This window comes from Alosa sapidissima, chromosome 6, assembly GCF_018492685.1.
Source record: "Alosa sapidissima isolate fAloSap1 chromosome 6, fAloSap1.pri, whole genome shotgun sequence".
NCBI classification, from domain to species: Eukaryota; Metazoa; Chordata; class Actinopteri; order Clupeiformes; family Clupeidae; genus Alosa; species Alosa sapidissima.
The window spans coordinates 15,052,034-15,072,236 of NC_055962.1; the positions used below are offsets into that span (position 1 = coordinate 15,052,034).

The 20,203-nt window shown below is 41.7% G+C and overlaps 1 protein-coding gene and 1 long non-coding RNA gene across 2 annotated transcripts; one reads left to right on the forward strand and one right to left on the reverse strand.

Annotated features, from left to right (window-relative positions):
• Window positions 1-4,005: 4,005 nt before the first annotated feature.
• LOC121711984 (trace amine-associated receptor 7e-like) lies at window positions 4,006-4,965 on the reverse strand. Its single transcript, XM_042095887.1, has one exon. It carries the CDS (start codon window positions 4,963-4,965, stop codon window positions 4,006-4,008), a length of 960 nt encoding a protein of 319 aa, XP_041951821.1.
• Window positions 4,966-15,860: 10,895 nt separating this feature from the next.
• LOC121711814 lies at window positions 15,861-18,348 on the forward strand. Its single transcript, XR_006032450.1, has 3 exons — window positions 15,861-16,287; window positions 17,511-17,673; window positions 18,028-18,348. It is a non-coding gene; the product is annotated as an uncharacterized LOC121711814 (long non-coding RNA).
• The last annotated feature ends 1,855 nt before the right edge of the window (window positions 18,349-20,203 follow it).

The window sequence follows — 20,203 nt, forward strand, 5'->3', positions numbered from 1 at the left end:
TGTTGATGACATAAATTAGGAAATATTAGAGGACTTAATGAGACGTGAAGTTGAACTGCATGCCAATGCCATTTAACCCAAATGCCCCAGCAGCAGCACGGGAGAGGAGAGCTTATCTGACAGATCTGCATTGTCTATACTCTATAGTGAGGTAGATTACATTGCAAACATATCACCATGCATTCATAACCTCGTGATTCAGTGAGAGTGATCCCAAAACATCGGAAAGTGACATTTCTGTATTACATTTTGTCAAGAGGAAAAATCAATAGCAAACTGTTCCCAACTGACTATAGAACTGTGAACCGTTCCTGGCTGCGCCTGGCAATTCCGCCATCATAATAGCAATCCGCTATGGAACAAGCGTGCCTGTTGTTAAAGGGAATGTGAGATGACGCTCTGATTGGTTTATTGCACGTTATGCCCAAACCACACCCATGATTAATGTAGCTACTTCAGACCACCCCATTTTAGATTTTTCGTTGGGCGCAACAGTCATGATCCCACCGGTAAAATAGAAACAGCGCCCAAGATCCGCCCACAAAGCGATTTGCGCGAAGTCAATTGCGCTAAAGTGCAAGATATAGCCCAAAGAACCAAAGGGCACAGGCGTGGGAACAGGGAACAGGAAGAGAGTGTATCTTACAAGATGTCTGGTTTTATCATAAAACCCCATGTAGTGCTGGGCGGTATGACCAAAAATGTATATCACGGTATTTTTCAAAATTCTTACGGTTTCACGGTATATGACGGTATTTTTTTTTCATGCATTATCAGATGTTCACAGCATTTTCTACAGGTTGAGAGAGGGGAATTGCTGCAGTACATTGACTAAGGATGGTCTATTTTACTGTCATGATGTAGAATTGAATCTTGAATTTCCCCTGGGGATCAATAAAGTATCTATCTATCTATCTATCTATCTGAATAACTCCACACTAGTGGTAATGCAGTTTTGCATGGCCCCATAAAATGATGCTGTTTACAAAGAGCCACTCATGATTCTAATGAAGAATCTAATCAGAATGCAGACAATTGCAGTCAAAATACAGAACTTGTACTGTGCAAATTTCACAAACATCTTGTATAAAACCAATACAAAAAGTAGTGCAACTTGCAATAATCAGGGCTTATATTTAATTTTCCAAAATGGGGGGGGGGGAATTCCCCCCTTAGGTTCTTCATGTAGGGGGGATTTACAGAATTTGGGGGGGGGGGTTGCCTTTATCAGGTATTTTCTTTGGGCACCCACACCAATTTAAGGGATTCTCTGTACTATAATTACAATTCTCTAGGTCTCTATTTTTCTATAGGTCTATTTTTTTTAACTTTCTCTCATGTGTCTTAGCTTTTCATTTGAAAAAAGAAAAGAACCAAACTGCCCTTAGAATTCAACTTTTAATCTTGTGTAGGCTATAACTTGAGAACAACATGTTGACAACTATCTAACTTGACAACATTTGTACAGTAACATCGGCTGGTAAAAGGCACAGGGCCATACATTTTGCAATCTGAACAGCTGATTACACCGTCGTGAAAATCGAGCCAAGGATGTATTTTGAGCCAGTTAGGCTGGAACTTGTCTTTGGGCTGTTTCCCGTGTAACATTGTCGCTACCTGTGGGATCCTGCGGATTGCTAACTGCATGACTCGCATTGCGGTTTGCGCTGTTGGAATCGGATTCACATGCTTTCCTCTTATCGGGTGAAACTTCACATATCATATATGCAAGTAGGCTTACGTTTTAGCTAGCGGTACATGTTTGCATGACGTAAAGGTTGTATCAACCACTGAACGATACTTTCAATGAACGTCTTCGTGGTCGTAGCGGAGAGAGTGAGGACAATTGGAGGGGAGGGGGCGGCAAGCGCAAAGTGGTTCTGTGTGTGTGTGTGTTTGTGTTTGTGTATGTCTGCGTCTGTTCAATTCAACTCGGTAGGCTAGTTGATCCGTCTGGTCAATAGTCCCGCATTCACGCCACAGATTAGAATAACGTCATCAGACAGGCTGTAAAGTGTATGCGGGAATTTCTCGCATTATGATGGCTAGAGTTGCGGGATTTGACCAAATTATGCGCAATACCCGCAATCCCGCAGTGAAATTTAGGCCCTGAATAATTATACTTTTTTGAAAATTATACAATTTAAAATAAAGCCTCTCTGCTAATATGCTTACTCTGTCAAATAGGCCTATCAGAAACATGCCTTATTGTTATTGTGTGGTTTACATGACGTTAGTGGTAGGCTAACGTTAACTTCATGTGGATGTCTTGTTAGCCTGCCATGAGCTTCGGTTCGGTTAGCTAGGCAAAACATTAACAAAAAAGTTTGTTTTGGTGCACTGATGACAGGATCATTTCTGACTAGCCAGCTAGTATTGCTCAGTTCATGTCTATTAGGGGTTTGCACCGACGTCACGTTCTGGCCGGTAACTATGGTAACCCAACACGCGCGGCCATAGTGGCAGACTCGGTGAATGAAGTACAATGGAGTATTATGCACTTTGGATATCTTACGTGATTGTAGCCGTGTCTGAACAACAGAAAAGCTCATCAAAATGCGTCTAAGATGCAAAGGCATATAGGGCAGGACTTGGACCACAAGAAAAGGCGCGATATTTCGAGAAATTACGGATTATTGGCAGCGCAGATCCATATGACTTGGGTGAGGGAGACGAAGTACCAAGTTCAACCACAAGCGCCCCCCTTCCTCTGGCATTATTGTCCCTTCTCCCTGGTTCTTTAATAACTTTTGGAAGTCGATACCTACACCAGATGTTTTTCTCAGTCTGACCTATTGGTACAACCTAAAACAAGGCAATAATTAACCATTTTCCTTGACGATGTTAGGGATTTACAGTACTTCAGTGCCTAATGCTTTCTAATGAGGCGAGTATCTCCAATATGGCGATGTCCAGATCGGATGACACGCCGTGCAAACCCCTAATAACATGCTTTACTTGCTACCTGGATAATGTCAGCGAATATTCTTAAGGTGAGATGAATGATAAGATCATTAAACTTCACTGTGTTCGGTGGGTTGCTAACTAACGACATCACCTAGGGCCTACTAGCCAGCTAGTTACAGCTGTTGAACAATCTCAATAGAATTTTTGTGACGGTAAATCCCTTTCAATGCAGTATCCCTTAACGTTTTTCCTTAACTAAAGAAACAATTTAAGGTATTCTGTGCAACACCCTTAAATAAACCCCTTACCTAAGGAGAAATTAAGCCTTAAGGGTCATACTTCAGGGGAAAAACTTAAGGTGTTTTGTGTTTACCCTCACTACGCCTCACAGTCGCACCATGCATGCGTGCGTGTGAAAAAAGTCCTGTCTGAAACACTGTCGCGCGGCGCAGCGTTCCAAACGTTGTGTAATCAAATACACCGGTATGCCGGTATATTAAAAATTCATATCATAACGAAAATATACACCGGTATACGGTGTGAACCGGTATACCGCCCAGCACTAACCCCATGCATAAGCCAAGTTTCTGCTAAACTAGACCTGACTGGCAAAACAAAGCTGGTTAGGCTAAGGCTGTCAATTTCACCGAATTGCATTTCATTAAAGTGGGCCTCAGTCAAAAACACTGCTGTGCAGATACTTTAAATTGACATGAATGTACAGTACTATAATCAGACGGCTGCCCATTACTGTACGGATCAATTCGAGATTTAACATAAGTAGATAACATTCATAGTTATTTATAGATTACAAGGAGGCATACAATCAGAGTTGGCCAGAACATGCTGTGCTTCATAGTCAATGCATGAGAGTTTCTATGAATGATAAAAAATAATGGAAGTCTTTGGGAGTGTAAGTTTTTGACAGTTGATGTTGGGGCGGTCACTTTCACTAATGTTCTCTTTCTCTGACCATTGTTATGCATTAAAAGATAATAAATATCCTTCAGCCTTAGGCCTACTGAAATGTTACTCATGTGCATTATTACATATAATCAAAACGACATACATTGAGAGGAGCTGAATATTTCAGATATTTCACTGTGGCCCAGTTTTTGTAAGTACATTGCTGAGAGAGGAGTCACGACGGAAAATCCTTAATGTGAGGATGAGCTTTGCACATCTTCTAAACCAGGGGTAGAGGAGAGCATAAATTATTGGATTAATTGCAGAGTTCAGTTGTAATATAGTCACAGTTGCACCTCTAACGTGAACAACCATTGTAGCTGGAACAATGGTACTTAACTGACTAATTATAAAATATGGCAATAAACACATGACAAACACAATGACAAGAATCCCAAGTTTCATGGCAGCTTTCCTCTCTGAATGTTCTCTAGGAAAAGAAGTCTCTCTATACTTTGTAGTACCTGAAATGTGTTGTTCTCTGGTGCACCTAATGCTTATGGCATGTTTTCTAGCAATAACAAATATCTTGGTGTACAGAATAATGATGACACAACATGGTAAGAGGAAAGAGACTATAAAGTCTATGTTTGCCCAGATCCCAAGCTCATCTGTGCTTATTACAGTGAAATAAACAAAAGCCAGGTTATACATAAATGAAATAAACCACATTGAGCAAATTACAATAGAAATGACTTTGACTGTGACTTTCTTTGAGTACTGAAATGGGTTGCTCAAAGCATAAAACCGATCCAGGGAAATTAAGGCCACATTGTAAATAGACAGAAATGTAACATATGCATAACACATGAAGGCTACGTAATAAAGGGTTGTATCAATGGGCAAGCCTGGATTATTGAACACCAACAGAAATGGCACATCAGCTGTGCCAACAATCAGATCAGCTGTTGAGAGAGAAATAATTAAGAAGTTTGTTGGTGTGTGGAGCTGCTTGAAGTGTGAGATAGAGATGATCACAAGCATGTTTCCACAGACGGTCAAGACGACAAGTGTAACTCCAAAGGTATAGAAAAGGAGAGTAGAAGGTGACACCTGAAAATCTTTGTTTGTGTTGTTGGGGTATAATGTCATGTTCAGTTTACTCACAACAATCAAATTCATTTTGCTGAATTAAATGCATTTCATGAAATAATAATAATAATACATTTTTGACAGATTAACATTTACATGTCCATTTTGAACTATTGCTGTTGTGAGAGATCTGATTGTGGAGTATTGGAGGTAATGGAAAAGCAAGCTCTCCCTCACTAAGAGCGAAGGTAATTTCTTGCTGCATATATCTCCCTCTCTTGGTGTTGCTAATTTTAGATCTTACAGTGATGCTAGCAGGGACACTAGGACAAAAGTCTGTAGGGGCGGACATTGTATCTTGTCAGTGTCGCCGCCAGAAAATTGCGGCTACCACTTACTGCTTAATTGCTGGTAAGTTAACTAGCCTGCTGGCTAAGGTAACATTTTAAATGGAGAAGTGTAATTTTTTTGAAATTACAACTAGCTGAATATCATTACTGACATTAGTTTAAGTGGATGTTTAAACTCGCAACAGTATATTAAGTTAACTGAAGTCCCTTAACTGCTAGCCACTAGTTATTAGATAGATAGATACTTTATTGATCCCCAGGGGAAATTATGACCTCAGCGAAGCGGATGTCATATAGGTTTTTTTTCACATTTTTTTTCCCCGTAGGGTTTATGAGGACCACCTTTTTTTGTATGTTGATCTTAAGGGGCCATGTCAACCCATTCCATAACCATTCATATATAGCGGCACCTAGTTAAAAACAAAAAAGTAAAAATGAGGTGTTGTAATCGCAGGTATCTGTGACCTAACATGATCAAAACTGCACGAAATTGGAAGTACAGGATCATTATGACACCCTCTGAATGCACGCCAAGTTTCATGGAATTCCGTTCATGGGGGCCATTCAATAAATTAATTTATGTTACTGTACACCAACTGGCCTGTAGGTGGCTGGACACAGTTTCTGTGTATATCTCGAGAACCGTAGGGCCTAGGAGGACCACCTTTTTTTTGTATATTGGTCTTAAGGGGCCATGTCAACCCATCCCATTACCACTTATTTCATGTATAGCACCACCTAGTTAAAAATTAAAAAGCAAAAAAATAGGTGTTTTAATCACAATATCTCTGCCTGACATGGTCAAAACTGCACGAACTTGAAAGTGTAGGATTATTATGACACCCTTTCGTTCATAGAGGGGCCATACAATAAATTAATTTATGTGTACATTTAGTGACCGTACACCAACAGAGTTTTCTGTGAATATCTTGAGAACCGTAGGGCCTAGGATGACCAATTTTTTGTGTATGTTTGCCTCCAGGGGTCATGTAAACCCATTCCATATGCACACATGTGCATAAACAGATACACACGCACACACATACATTCACAGTAATCATACGTATGACACATACTCACACAGTAGACATATGTACGCATTAGGGTTGGGCGATGTCGCCTAAATTGGCATTTGACGATGTGTACAGTAAAACATTGTGATGGACGATGATATCGTGTGGGGGGGGGGGGGGGTTAGTATGGTAAACACTAATTAATTAGCCTATAGCCTAGGTATGTCTGTACAGAAATACATTTATAATGTTCTACATACAAAAATAAAAAATATATTATATAGGCTATACGGCCTGATGAAAGTGGACAGCTAAGAGAGACATACTGACCAGGCTACCGAAGTTGTGTGGAAGATCTGCTCCAAGAAAATTGTTGTGAAAGACGGATAGACAATCAATCTGAACACTTGCGTGTGCACCAACCAGCGGAATATTACACATTGCCAGCCTTCGCTGGGCCCAGCAAAAAAGCTACTTAAGACTACTATCGTGGTCACTCATTTAAAATCTTAGTACTATGCAGCATCCCACGTTATCAGGCTACCGTCTATGCTGATATGAGGGCGGCGGGAAGTGAAAGTAAAGGGCTGCGATCGTGCAGTCCAGGCTATTTATAGGAGGGCGAAGTAAAAACACTTTTACAAATAACGAATCCCGATTACCACTCTGCTGCTGTCTGGGACTTTTGCTGAATGCATGTACAATACAAGCCTTACAGTGAAAGACAAATAGGCTACCTTCTGATCCTATAATTAACGAAAGAAATGGTTTATTTTAACACAGTGGAGAAGGACGCATTTGGCGCTCGCTGTAGCCTTGCAAACATATTTTAGCTAGAATGTCCTAGTCGTAGCCTAACAATAATAAATCTATATTTTCTGCTAAAACATTAGGCTACCTATTATGTCCAATGTAGGCTATAGGCCTGCGAGACATGTAAGCTACAAAAAGACAATTAGGCTACACATTCACGTCACAGTCAGGAATTATTTGAATAAGAGGGTAGATTAATAAGTCTTTTATTTTACAAGATGGTAGACTAATACGTGATAACTGTTTGGTTGACAGCCTTTAAGGCTCAATTTCATTTTATGTTTTAGCCTGTTACAGCAGGAATTAGTGACTGGCATGTGGGGGCGTGGCATCACGATGGTTGCTTTCCATCGTGATGCCTGTCAACCATCACGATGGACGATGATATCATCCATCGGCACAACCCTAGTACGCATGCATGCACATGCACACACACAGGCACATACATAGGCACACACACACCCACTCACACATAAACATAAACATGTACATGCACACAATTCAGGAATTTATGATGTTTTATAAACAAAGTTCGGGTGGAGCCTTCGGGATGATTGACAGCAATTAACTCACCCACTGCCGCCGCAGGGTAGGCCTATTTAAGCCGACCTCCTTTTCCATACGTCACACGCTCCGACGTTCGCGAAATCATTCAGTCTGCGTATCGTTCGCATTGACAAGACAGCTCTCATGGAACTGGAAATCCACCCAGCGCCAGAAAGGCGTTGACCCTACCCACTGGACAGTGGCTCGCATCCGCAGCACTCTCCATTCCCGCGGCATCGCGATGCCGCATGTCGGATAGGAAGTTCCATCTCCTCCGCCTTCTAACGCAGTCGGATAACCCGGTCTTTTCGCCCTCCCGCTCCCTCACTTTGTTTTCCTCCCCAGACCAGGAAGCAAGCTGCTCCTTCTGGCATCCCGACGCGGTTCCTTCCGCCGGCCATTCAGCCGGACGAAGCACACACCACCAGCCACCTCGCGAACCGGGCACGCCGACAGCACTTTCCGGCACCACACGCTTCAGAGCGTATCATTCCGCTGCTTCAGCCACAGCCACTGCCACGTCAGCGGCTCAGGCCCATTCCCGCCGCATCTCCGCCGTATTTCCGGGTCCAGCCCCACTTTTCCAGACGGCCCCGGTAGCGACAGCGTCGCTACTCCCCCCCCCACTCCTTCTTTCCCTCCCCCATCCACCTCCCCTAGCCAGGACTCGGTCCAGGCCTGCCCCACCTCCAGTCGTTCCGACGACTGCTCCCTCCCTCCCCCCTCTCCCCCTCCCCTTTCCATCCCGGGAGCCACGTCTGTACAGCACGCCTCAACTCACGAAGCGTCAGCTCGAAGAGTCACCTCACTAGCTCCCCATCTCTCTTAGGAGTTAGCGAGCACCTGGTCTTAGTCGGCGCCGATAGCGACAGCGTCGCTACTCCCCCCTAACCCTCTTTCCTTCCCCGTCCCACTTCCCGCGACCCTGTCCCAGGTTGCTCCCCTTCCGGTCGCGTCAGCGACCGCTCCCTCCCTCCCCCCTTTTCTCCCTTCCCATCTCTTCCCCGGCTCCGCGCTAGACCAGCCCGCAGCAGCGGGTCATCAGCACTCCGCGAGTGCTTCGGACCACGACGTCCCGTTCCGGCAGCAAAACTATTCTTTAGCCACAGCACAGGCCCTGCCACCGCCTCCTCACGCTGCAGCATTCGAACCACCACCCGTCACAGCGTCCACCAGGAACCTCATCTTGTCAGGTGCAGACGTAGACCTTTCTACCATTCTTCCCTCCCTTCCTATTCCCTCTCATAACCGGGATCTAGTTTGCGGCGAACTGGTTTTTCTCTAAAAAAAAAAAAAAAAAAATTCTGGCCCAGCATCAAAAAACCCTGTCATTTCCCGAGTTCACCATAGCTTTTGCCAACTACACAGAAGTCGTCTGTTTCGTGTTCTCCAGTCGACGCAGATGACTAAGCTAAATGACTACCCGGCCATCATCGCCGGCCTAGCCGTATCCTACGGTGGAGCTCATTTTCATACGTAGGCTACCACCGGCTGTTTTCAGCAAAATGCGCTGCCAGAGTCGGCCTCTGGAACTAAAACCCCTACTGGGGCGCGCTCGACATGGAGCTCCATAACCGCGTTTTCCTAGGACTTAAGCCATCTCGTCCCCTCTGCAATAGCCCCAGTCACGGCGCGGTCGAGTGTCCACTAGTCAACTCATTCCTCATTCTCGCATCTCCTAAACCGCGCTCAGCAACCCCATCTCTCGAAGACGTCGTATCTCTAGATGCCCAGTGTCTGGCCGATATCAAACTCTGGAGGATGTTTTAGACGAATGGAATGGTCTGTGCATGTTCTACGACGACTGCCAATCATCTCCAGAAGAGCTCCAGTTGTACACCGACGCAGCCCCCTCAACAGGCTTCGGAGGCTTTTTCAAGGGCGCTGGTTTGCATCCCCGTGGCCACTAGAGTTCAGAGAGCTAACAACTGGAAACGAATCGTCAGCCGTGTTCGAACTCTACCCCGTAGCCATCACGGCCCTACCTGGGGGAATGAGCGGACCTCCAAGAGTGTGATAATCCACAGCGACAACGAAGCCGTAGTGCACGTCATTAATAACTCGAGCTCAAAATCGCCTGCGCTTTCCCCTCTTATTAGGCGTCTAATCTGGATAGCAGCCAGCTACCAGCTTATTATAAGAGCCGCGCACGTCCCCGGTTGCCACAATGGAATTGCTGACTCTCTCTCTCGTCTTAAATTCCAGAGATTCAGAAGCTCGGCTCCAGAGGCGGACCCGTACCCTACTCCACTCCCCAGCTTTTCGGAGACCATCTTCCCATAAACCACCCCCTCAGCTATCTTCAGCCCATCACAGCCGACCAAGCCCTTCATGCCCTCGCACCCAGGACCATGCAGTCCTACTGGACTGCTTGGTCGTGCTTCAAACAGTTCCACGCAAAGCACTCACTACCATTTACCAGTTTCGATGCAGTCACCATATCATCATCACCTACGCCCACACTTCACTCGGGATCAAAGTTTCTTCCATTAGAGTCTACCTAGCTGGCATTCATTTCTTCTACAAACGCCCCCACGGCTCCGAATGCCCCTTCTCCGACACCAGGATAGGCTTGTTAATTAAAGGTATCCGTAGGCAACATCCAGTCCCCCAAGACTCCCGCCTTCCCATTACCTCAAGCATTCTCGCCACCTGCCTCGCTACCCTTCGCAAAGGGTTCATGTCACCGCATTCCGATTCCACCATCTCCGTTATGTTTCTACTGGCCTTTTTGGGCTGCTGAGATGTAGCGAGTTTACATGCCCTTCGTCTCTCTTCGTTCCCGATGTCCACCCGTGCATCGCAGATCTAGAGCAGCTAGACCAAGACACCATTCGATTTACCATCAAACAGAGTAAAACCGATCAGTCCCGAAAGGACACTCCATATCCATTTAACTCCGCCTCAGATCTTCAGCCTTTCCAATAACTATCTCACTACATCTCATATCGGTCAGCTCAAGCTTCGTCTACTAGCCCGCCCTTCGTGTCAGACGAAGGGCTACCCATCACTCGCCACAGATTCCAGACACTCTTAAAAACCATTCTAGTCAAATCTGGTTTTCCCGCGGATCGCTACTCCGCACACTCCTTCAGGATAGGAGCTGCCACAACAGCTGCGCTCAACGGCTTATCGGAGCAACAAATTAAAATACTGGGCCGTTGGTCCTCGGATGCCTACCAGTCTTACATCCGCTCCAATCTAGCGGATTTACGACTCGCTCAGCAAGCACTTATGTAGTTGGTAGCGGCCTTTCTCTGTGATCTTTTGGGGTGCAAGCGGTCATCGCTCTATCGCGATATCCGCTCCAGGCACTCCAGGACCACGGACAGCTACCTTGCCAAACACGCACTTCTCCCATACATTCTAGTCTAGCTGAAGCAATCATATAGAAGGGCGAACTAGTGAAATGATGTTTTATAAACAAAGTTCGGGTGGAGCCTTCGGGATGATTGACAGCAATTAACTCACCCACTGCCGCCGCAGGGTAGGCCTATTTAAGCCGACCTCCTTTTCCATACGTCACACGCTCCGACGTTCGCGAAATCATCCCCCCTCCTCCCCCTACTCCTCCATTTCACCAATTGCCCTGTTACTCATCCTCCTTACACAGGGGGGTGCAAGCGGTCATCGCTCTATCGCGATATCCGCTCCAGGCACTCCAGGACCACGGACAGCTACCTTGCCAAACACGCACTTCTCCCATACATTCTAGTCTAGCTGAAGCAATCATATAGAAGGGCGAACTAGTGAACTTAGAATTATGAACAGGCAAGATGGGGGTGGGGTTGTATAAAATGTATTTTACATGTGAAATCTATGAACTAATCATGTTTTGGTACTTTGTCTAGCAGATACCAGTGAAAATTGAGTGTGCATAATGCAATTCAGTGAGACAGTTAGAATCATATATACCTTTCAGTGTAGACTTATTTTTGTGGAAAAAATGTGCTGCACTGGGCGGTGGTCATATTTTGTACCGCTCTGCGGTACATCTAGTTGCATAGATGTATTGCCCTAGCTACTGCCAACCACTTGTATAGCTTTTTAAGCTAGTGTTAGCTAGTTAGCTAACTATGGGGTTAAAGGAGAATTCCGGTGTGATATTGACCTAAAGTGTATTGAAACATGATACCGAGTGTGAACGTATGTCTCATAGCCCATCTCGACTTGTCCCCTGCACTCCAAAATCTGGCGCTAGTTAGCCGATGCTACCAACAACTTTTTCAGTAGTGGTGCTTCGGCATCGGGCTAGCCATGCGAATAAATCACTGTTTTACACCCATTTATGAGGCTCAATGTATCTCCACACTTCATTGGTAGACTTCCTAGGGCCCTGACATTTAAAACGAGACATTGAGAACTTTGAAAAAGCACTGGTAGTTTACTTACAAGACGATTTATACAGACAGTATCTTCACGAAGTTTAACGTTTGCAGCCATCTTGAATTTAGTCACGATAAGTCGAGCAACGAGTAAGAATGAACAGGTATGATAAGGGATCAGATTCCAAAAATAATTCAGTGGAAATGCATGGATTTCAGTTTCTTCCAATAGCAGCAACTGGAATCCATGCATTTCCACTGAATTATTTTTGGAATCTGATCCCTTATCATAGCTGTTCATTCTTACTCGTTGCTCGACTTATCGTGACTAAATTCAAGATGGCTGCAAACGTTAAACTTCGTGAAGATACTGTCTGTATAAATCGTCTTGTAAGTAAACTACCAGTGCTTTTTCAAAGTTCTCAATGTCTCGTTTTAAATGTCAGGGCCCTAGGAAGTCTACCAATGAAGTGTGGAGATACATTGAGCCTCGTAAATGGGTGTAAAACAGTGATTTATTTGCATGGCTAGCCCGATGCCGAAGCACCACTATTGAAAAAGATGTTGGTAGCATCGGCTAACTAGCGCCAGATTTTGGAGTGCAGGGGACAAGCCGAGATGGGCTATGAGACATACGTTCACACTCGGTATCATGTTTCGATACACTTTAGGTCAATATCACACCGGAATTCTCCTTTAAATTTGTTTCAAGGGTATAAAGTATTTCTTGATTTGCATGCGTGTTTTGATATCCGCAAAACAAAAAAATTCCATGTGTAACTTCGATATTGATTTTACAAATATAAATGTGTATTTGTAAATAATATGCCATTTTTAAAACTGAAAAATGCCTTTGTGAAATTTGATTCCACATTTGTGGGTACCAGCACACGCATTCCTCGCTTTCCACAGTTACATATTTTTGAGACATTCTTTGTGTCAAAGGCCACGTAATTTACCTGTACAAAGATTTTGTAATCCAGTAGGCCTAGAAGCGATGGTCCACAAATATTTCTTGATTTGCATGCATGTTTTGATATCCACAAATAAAAAAAATCCAAAGGCAATTTTCAACACCTGACGAAGACCTGAGTGGTCAAAACGTTGTGTATCACCATCCACCATTAAACTGGGAGCTTTAGACACAGTGTGCCAATATCTCTTCTTGTATTCTTCTAATTTTCAAATTTCTCTCCCATATTATTTACAAATACACATCTATATTTGTTAAAATCAATATACAAGTTACAAATGGGATTTTTTTTATTTGTGGATATCAAAACATGCATGCAAATCAAGAAATACTTGTCAATCACCCTCTGCATATTTACAAATATTATTGAAACAAATTTAACCCCATAGCTAGCTTAATACATTTGCAGTTTGTGCGCTTCATGAAGCTTAACTACACAATGCTTCCTCAAGACGAAATGTAGCAAGTTACTTTTTTTTTGCAAAAGTAGTTTATTACACCAGAACCTACTTTGTAATTTACAAAAAATTAACATAAACCAATAAAGTGAACAAGCTTCATGCCAAGTCAGTGTTATTTCAGTGACCTATAGCCAACTTAACTGAGTCATAAAAGATACAGTAACTTAGTTACCTTGATTTACACATGTAGGCTATAACCAGGGGCGCAGGAGGCACGGGGGACGTGGGGGATATGTCTCACACAGTGCTGAAGAGACAGCCGTCGTCCCCCTCACTTTTGATAAGGTAAAAAAGCCTTATAGGTACGCTAAATAAATAATAACATATAGGATTTGCGCTAACTATAAAACTCCCTATTAACAGCATCACATCACTAACCACAGCCATCTACACACTGTAAAAAATGGCTGTGAAATCTACAGTAATTTACAGTAGATTTCACAGTAACGGTACTGTATATGTTTTTTACAGTAAGCTGTTGTAAAATTTACAGTAAAACCTTGAACACAAGACAAAAACACAGTAGTCCAAGTGTTACTGTAGAAATCACAGTAGTCAAAGCATTACTGTAAATAAATCACAACACCGCCACTATAGTACTGTAAAAAGTAAAGTAAACTACTGTATTTTCCTTTTTTTTCTTATATTATCTTTATTTTTACTCATAATGATGCACATGCAATTAGGCTGCCATGCTATTGTTTTTATGTTATTGATTGAATGGACATTATTGCTTATTATTGCCCCCGCCCCCTCATTTTCATTGTTTATTCCATTATAGGCTATTGATTGAATTGGCATGGCATTTAATATTGCTATTCTCCTTATTATAGTCTGACCAACATTTTCATTTGTTCCCTGTTAAATTTAAATAGGCTATTATATTGTTTTGTGTATGTCGCTTTGGACAAAATTGTATCCATAAATGCATTATGCCATTTATATAGCTAGAATAATACATGTTTCCAATTATATGTTTCTATTGTAGGCCACAAAATGTTATTTCACTCTGTTTTTAAGTGGGTAAGGCCACCATACATCCAATAAGTGCCCTTCATGACCCAGTCACGTGGCCATATGGCATGGCAGAACTCTTTTTTTTTTTTTTCTAAAACTGCTTTTCCATGTTTCACCTGCATAAAAATATAGCATAAACACAGATATGTGTGCATTTACTTAGACATGGGGTTGCCTGGCCGGGAGGACAGCTTTATTCGTCGCTCCATAGACGGAGGTTACCCTTTAGCCGCCAGGGTTAAAAAAAATGGATTTTTTGGCCATGGCTTGCAAGTGGTCAGAGATAATACTGTAAATGTGAAAATCATTGAGTATGAACAGAAGTTTATAAAGGGGGTAAATTTACTCATCTAATTAGCATATTATGGCGTCACTGGATGGTAACCACCGGGAATTATGTACATTTCAGTAAATACTAGATGTTGAACATATTTGAGCAGTTTTTCTTTCTTTTTTGTCATTTCACCGACATAAAAAATGAACAGGAAGACAGTCACATGTAAACCAACAATAGTAAAGTATTAGGCTACTAATCACAAACCCTATGCTACTATACAATAAATAAAGTAGCCTGGTCAAATCAGTTCCATATCGTGGGTGACTTTGTAGTTCTTCAGAGCCCTATTTTTACAACCCCTGCTGTCTATACCACGTCCATATCGGACACTATCATCACTATTGCCACTGGCACCTCCAGCTATGTTGGGCAGAGGGTAATAAGCATTGTATGCTTAGTGGACACTGTCGCAAAGACGAACCTCAATTCACAGATGCACCGTGACTGCAGTCAATAGACGATCGATCATATTCTCCAAAAGGCAGATATTCTCCTTCAGAATCAGAATAGGTGAATAACAGATCCAAGACTTCATCACTCGTGAATTTTTTTTTCAACATTTGGTGTATTTCTGCTTCAATTTGTGCAAAACTATGGCCCGCATCGCTTACGCGTCTTCTTCGTGTGTTTCTCGCGTGTTTTTCGCATTCTCTGGTGCTTCCTGAAAACTTTGGGGAAAAAAAGGTTGAGCTTGAATCGAAGCTCTGGGTGTCTGCCAACTAGTGGTCAAGAGTACAAATGAGATTTTACACTGTACTCGCGTCTATCGTCTGTTTCATAGACTGGTTTTATTCATTAATGACGCTTGTCGCAATACTGCGACATGGGCGGTTTTAATATATTCTATGTTTGTCCAAATGATGTCTGTCTATCATTGCACTCGAAGGAAACTGGAATGTTTCATTCGTCCTCATTTTTCAATCGTCTCAGTTGCTACCCTTAACCAGTCGTTCTCTCTCCAAACTAGTTATGATGGATATCAAGATGAAATGTCAACGTTATTCTCAAAATGTTGAGTTTAATGTCGACACGTCGAGATTAAAGTCGACATGATATTTCAACATTATTCTCGAAATGTCGAGTTCAATATGTCGACTTTAATCTCGTCTTGGCAAAAATATGTTTTTTTCAGAGCCTTATAAGGCTCTGTTTTTGTGTGTAGAACTAGTCACGTCATCGCAAACCGCAGAAAAGCTCTGGAATCTTTGGGAAAAACCGCGAAACCATCACTTGGAATTCTGACTCCGTAGTGAGTAGTTGACAGAAAAGCTCCGTGAATTGTCAGAAGTATTTAGGTTTATTTACGCAAGGCTTTATCCTGTGTTTTCCCCCCGTCTTTGCCTCACTTTTTGCCTTGACTTGACTTGAGTTGACTTTACTTGACTTGAGAGGGAAAACGAGGTAGCTCCTAAGCTCTCCACAACAGTTGCTAAACGGGAGGTAACGTTAGCTTATAGCTTCTAGGCGGGAGAAGACCCATCCCCCCCCCCCCCCCCCACCTTTGCCCTCTGGACTCGCGGATCATCTGTGGACTTCCAGAAAATAATGTGAGTACCTTTACCATTACTACGAGCAAAACAAGTTTTCTGTGCCACCTCTGTCAGGCTGTGGTGTGCCTGAGCCACAGGTATCCAGCTACTTAGGAGTATACATGAATTACTACAATGAATTACTCATGCAAACACTGCAGCTTCACCACCGCTTCCATTTCTATATTTGTCCGGCATGTGAATTTACATAGACATTTAGCTAACTATAGATTTCCATGTGGTGTAGCAGAATGCTTTGCCACTTTTGTGACACGTAGCGCCGTTCAAAGCCACATGTACCGTTTTCACAAGAGAGCTAGCTCTAGACGTGTAAGGCAAATCAATGGAGTTGATGGAGCTTGCAATGTTAATGGCTGTAGTTTTGTGTCAGATTTTTCAAGCTTACGTGAACATCTCCATAGGCACATTAAAGATGGCACAAAAGGATCATGCCCTTATGTTAACTGTGTAAAACATTTTCGTGTCCGCTCATCATTAGCCTCACACTTGAGTCGGAAACACAAGAGAGCTATAGAGCTGTGTTGGGTGTGGAGGAGAAGTGATCATTAAACAAAAAGGTTTTGATGTGTTTTGAAGAAAAGAAGAGGTTGGGGGAGGGAGTTCCAGAGTTTGATTTAGTCATAAAGAGGTTGGGGGAGGGAGTTCCAGAGTTTGATTTATGCAATATGTGCCCAATCCATTTTTCAGGCCATCTGATGTTAAAAATATGTTTGAAGCAGTGGTTGGTGAAGACATGTAGCTTGTTCAGGAGGTTCCTTGTTGTTTTCCACATCTCAGATCTGTAGAGCAGTATGTTTTTTCTCATGCTTGAATTGAATAGCTGTAGTTTGGTCTTGAGTGTGATGTTACCCTTGAGCACTTTTGGTCTTCTGTGTGCTAATGTGGAGACCTGTCTGAGGTGCATTCTGGTCTGCCTCTCTCAATTTCTCTTGCATTTGTTGGTGGTTTTGGGATAGTAATGTGATATCATCTGCAAAGTCTAGGTCGTCCAGTTGTGTAAACAGGGTCCATTGGGCACCTATTGTCAGTGGCTTGCCGCATGATCCAGTTGACCGCTTAGCGGAATAGTATGGAGAAAGTAAACAGTACAGCCTTGTCTAACTCCTGTTGTGATGTGAAATGCCTGTCAGCTGGCCTTCATGTATGATTCTACTTTGCTCATTACTCTTACAGTTATGCATTAACATTTACATATTGTCCCACTCCTATACTGTTCATAGGTTTTTAGTCAGGATCAATCCTGACTCATCCAAGTGCACTGCCAAGGAGCAGATCAGCAAGATGACTGGGAGGGTGGTGAAGAGGAAAACTACATACATGAACCCCAGTGTCCTCTCATTTATTAGGGATTTCACAGAGTTCTACTTGCTTGACTAGATGAAGGTGAGGTTCTGATAATAGCTTTAATAATAATAACAGACCTGCCAACCTCTACGCATTTTCCTATTTAGAACTTGTCTCCTCAAGTTAGAAAGTGTAACAAGACCAACGAAAAATCAAATGTAGCGATTTTCTAGGCTGATTTGACATGGAACTATACTCTCATTCAGGCGTAATAATCCAGTCACTAACCGATTCGTCTGCTGCAGCTCAACCTTGTTGCTGGAAGTTAACCTGTAGGGACTGTTTTCAGGTGCTGCATGATATCATTGTGCTGCTGTGCCTCATCACATGTGGCGCAGTACAAAGTAATTGTAATCAATATAATTATTAATGTGTTTTCTTCTTTAATTTCAGGGTTCCAACTGATTCTGGTCAGGGCATGCAAGGTTTCATAAGGTTTCATGTACATTTTCTATTTGTTATTTTATTTGAATGTTCTAAATGTTATATTTTACTGTTCAATGTTTTATTATGTTGTACCTGGTGAGGACCACCCATCTAAGCACCAACCCACTGTTCCACTGTTGAGGTTGAGAACTGTACTGACAACTGTATTAGGCCTATATATCATTATATTATATTATATTATACACATATTATATTATACATATATTATATATTATATTATACACATATATTATATTATACACTATGTATTATTATATTAGTCTATATTATTCAATATAATATACATATACTATTATATCATACCTATAATAGGCCAATACATTGAGAATTGTATGTATTATTATATTATATGTATTAGGTGTATGTATTATTATATTATATTATATTATTAGGTATTATTATTATTATTAATTTTATGTATTATTAATATTACATACTATATATTATATCATACATAATAGGCCAATACATTGAGTATGTATTAGGTGTATGTAGTATTAAATTATATTATTAGGTGCATGTATTATTATATTATACACATAATATTGCATATACTATTACATATTATATCATACCTTGTCTTGTTCCTATTGTTAAATAAATAACTGTTAACAATTTTCTTGCTTTTTTGCAGTTAATTTAAATATTTTAGAATATGGTTGATTCTATTAAAGATGGCTAGTGATACAGTATTTAAATTCTGTAAATACAATTGAAATCACAGTATGTAATTTATATTTCTTCTACAGTAAAACAATCAATACTGTAAATACAATAAAATCAGTGTTTAATTGTGTTGTATTTTACAGCAAATGCATACTATACTGTAAATGGAAGTACAGTACCTTTACTGTAAAATGAATTCACAGTAACTTACTGGCAACAATTGGCCAGTAAGTTACTGTAAATGGAAGTACAGTACATTTACTGTAAAATGAATTCACAGTAACTTACTGGCAACAATTGGCCAGTAAGTTACTGTAAATGGAAGTACAGTACCTTTACTGTAAAATGAATTCACAGTTGGCCAGTAAGTTACTGTAAATGGAAGTACAGTACCTTTACTGTAAAATGAATTCACAGTAACTTACTGGCAACAGTTGGCCAGTAAGTTACTGTAAATTTCACAGTAGTTTTTTTTACAGTAAATACAAAAAATACTGTAAATGGAAGTACAGTAGCTTTACTGTAAAACGAATTCACAGTAACTTACTGGCCAATTGTTGCCAGTAAGTTACTGTAAATTTTACGGTAAATTTTTTACAGTGTAGGCTATGTGCGTTTACTAAACATCAGTGGAAGCTTGTTGCTGCAGAGGCAACGTGAACAGAACGCTCGCGCAGGTATAGCCTCCTTTTGTGAGCGCAGATAGGCCTAGATGCGTCTGAAATGTCAGCTGGAATGTGAGCACGGCGAGGAGAGGTGCCTAGAGATGTCACAGGTGGGCTAGTTGAAACTTTCAGCTTCTGTTAGCAAAAGACGTTGAGATTAGTGTAGCAACGTAGCATTGGCGGTTTTGTTTTTATGTTGTTAAAGTTAGCGACAGTGGTGGAGGAAGTAGCCTACTGAAACTCAGTACTTAAGTAAAAGTACAAATACACAGAGACATATTTACTTTAGTAAAAGTAAAAGTACCACAATGACAACCCTACTTAAGTAAAAGTAAAAAGTACCTGCTTTTAAATGTACTTTAAGTATTAAAAGTAAAAGTATTTGCATAATGATTTATTCTCTTAATATCTATATTCTAAAAGGAAAAATCAGTATGGGCTGTGGCATTTTAATTAAGCTAGTTTTAGGTTATACTCAACTAGATAGTTTTAAGCTAATGCAATTGTGCTTGCCATCTGTGGCCCAGTTTACATTCTGACCTACAAGACTGTAATTCTGGTTACTAGGGTGATCTGCTGAGTAATATCATTCAGCAAAACACGAGAGCCTGAAGTTTAACGGGGTAGACAAGGGAAACGTCGGGTGGATCGTAATGCCAATTATGCTGATTGAACAGAAAAGTTGCTGAGAAAGGTGTCTTTATGATTAGGTTCAGTTTCACTTGCGCAGACGCATAGACATTGAATGAGCGCTCACATTACTACCCCCCAATTGTAGGCTATGCATCTTT

What these genes read in the sequence shown, in the direction of transcription:
- LOC121711984 (XM_042095887.1), bottom strand. Translation starts at nt 4,965, where the DNA reads ATGACATTATACCCCAACAACACAAACAAAGATTTTCAGGTGTCACCT.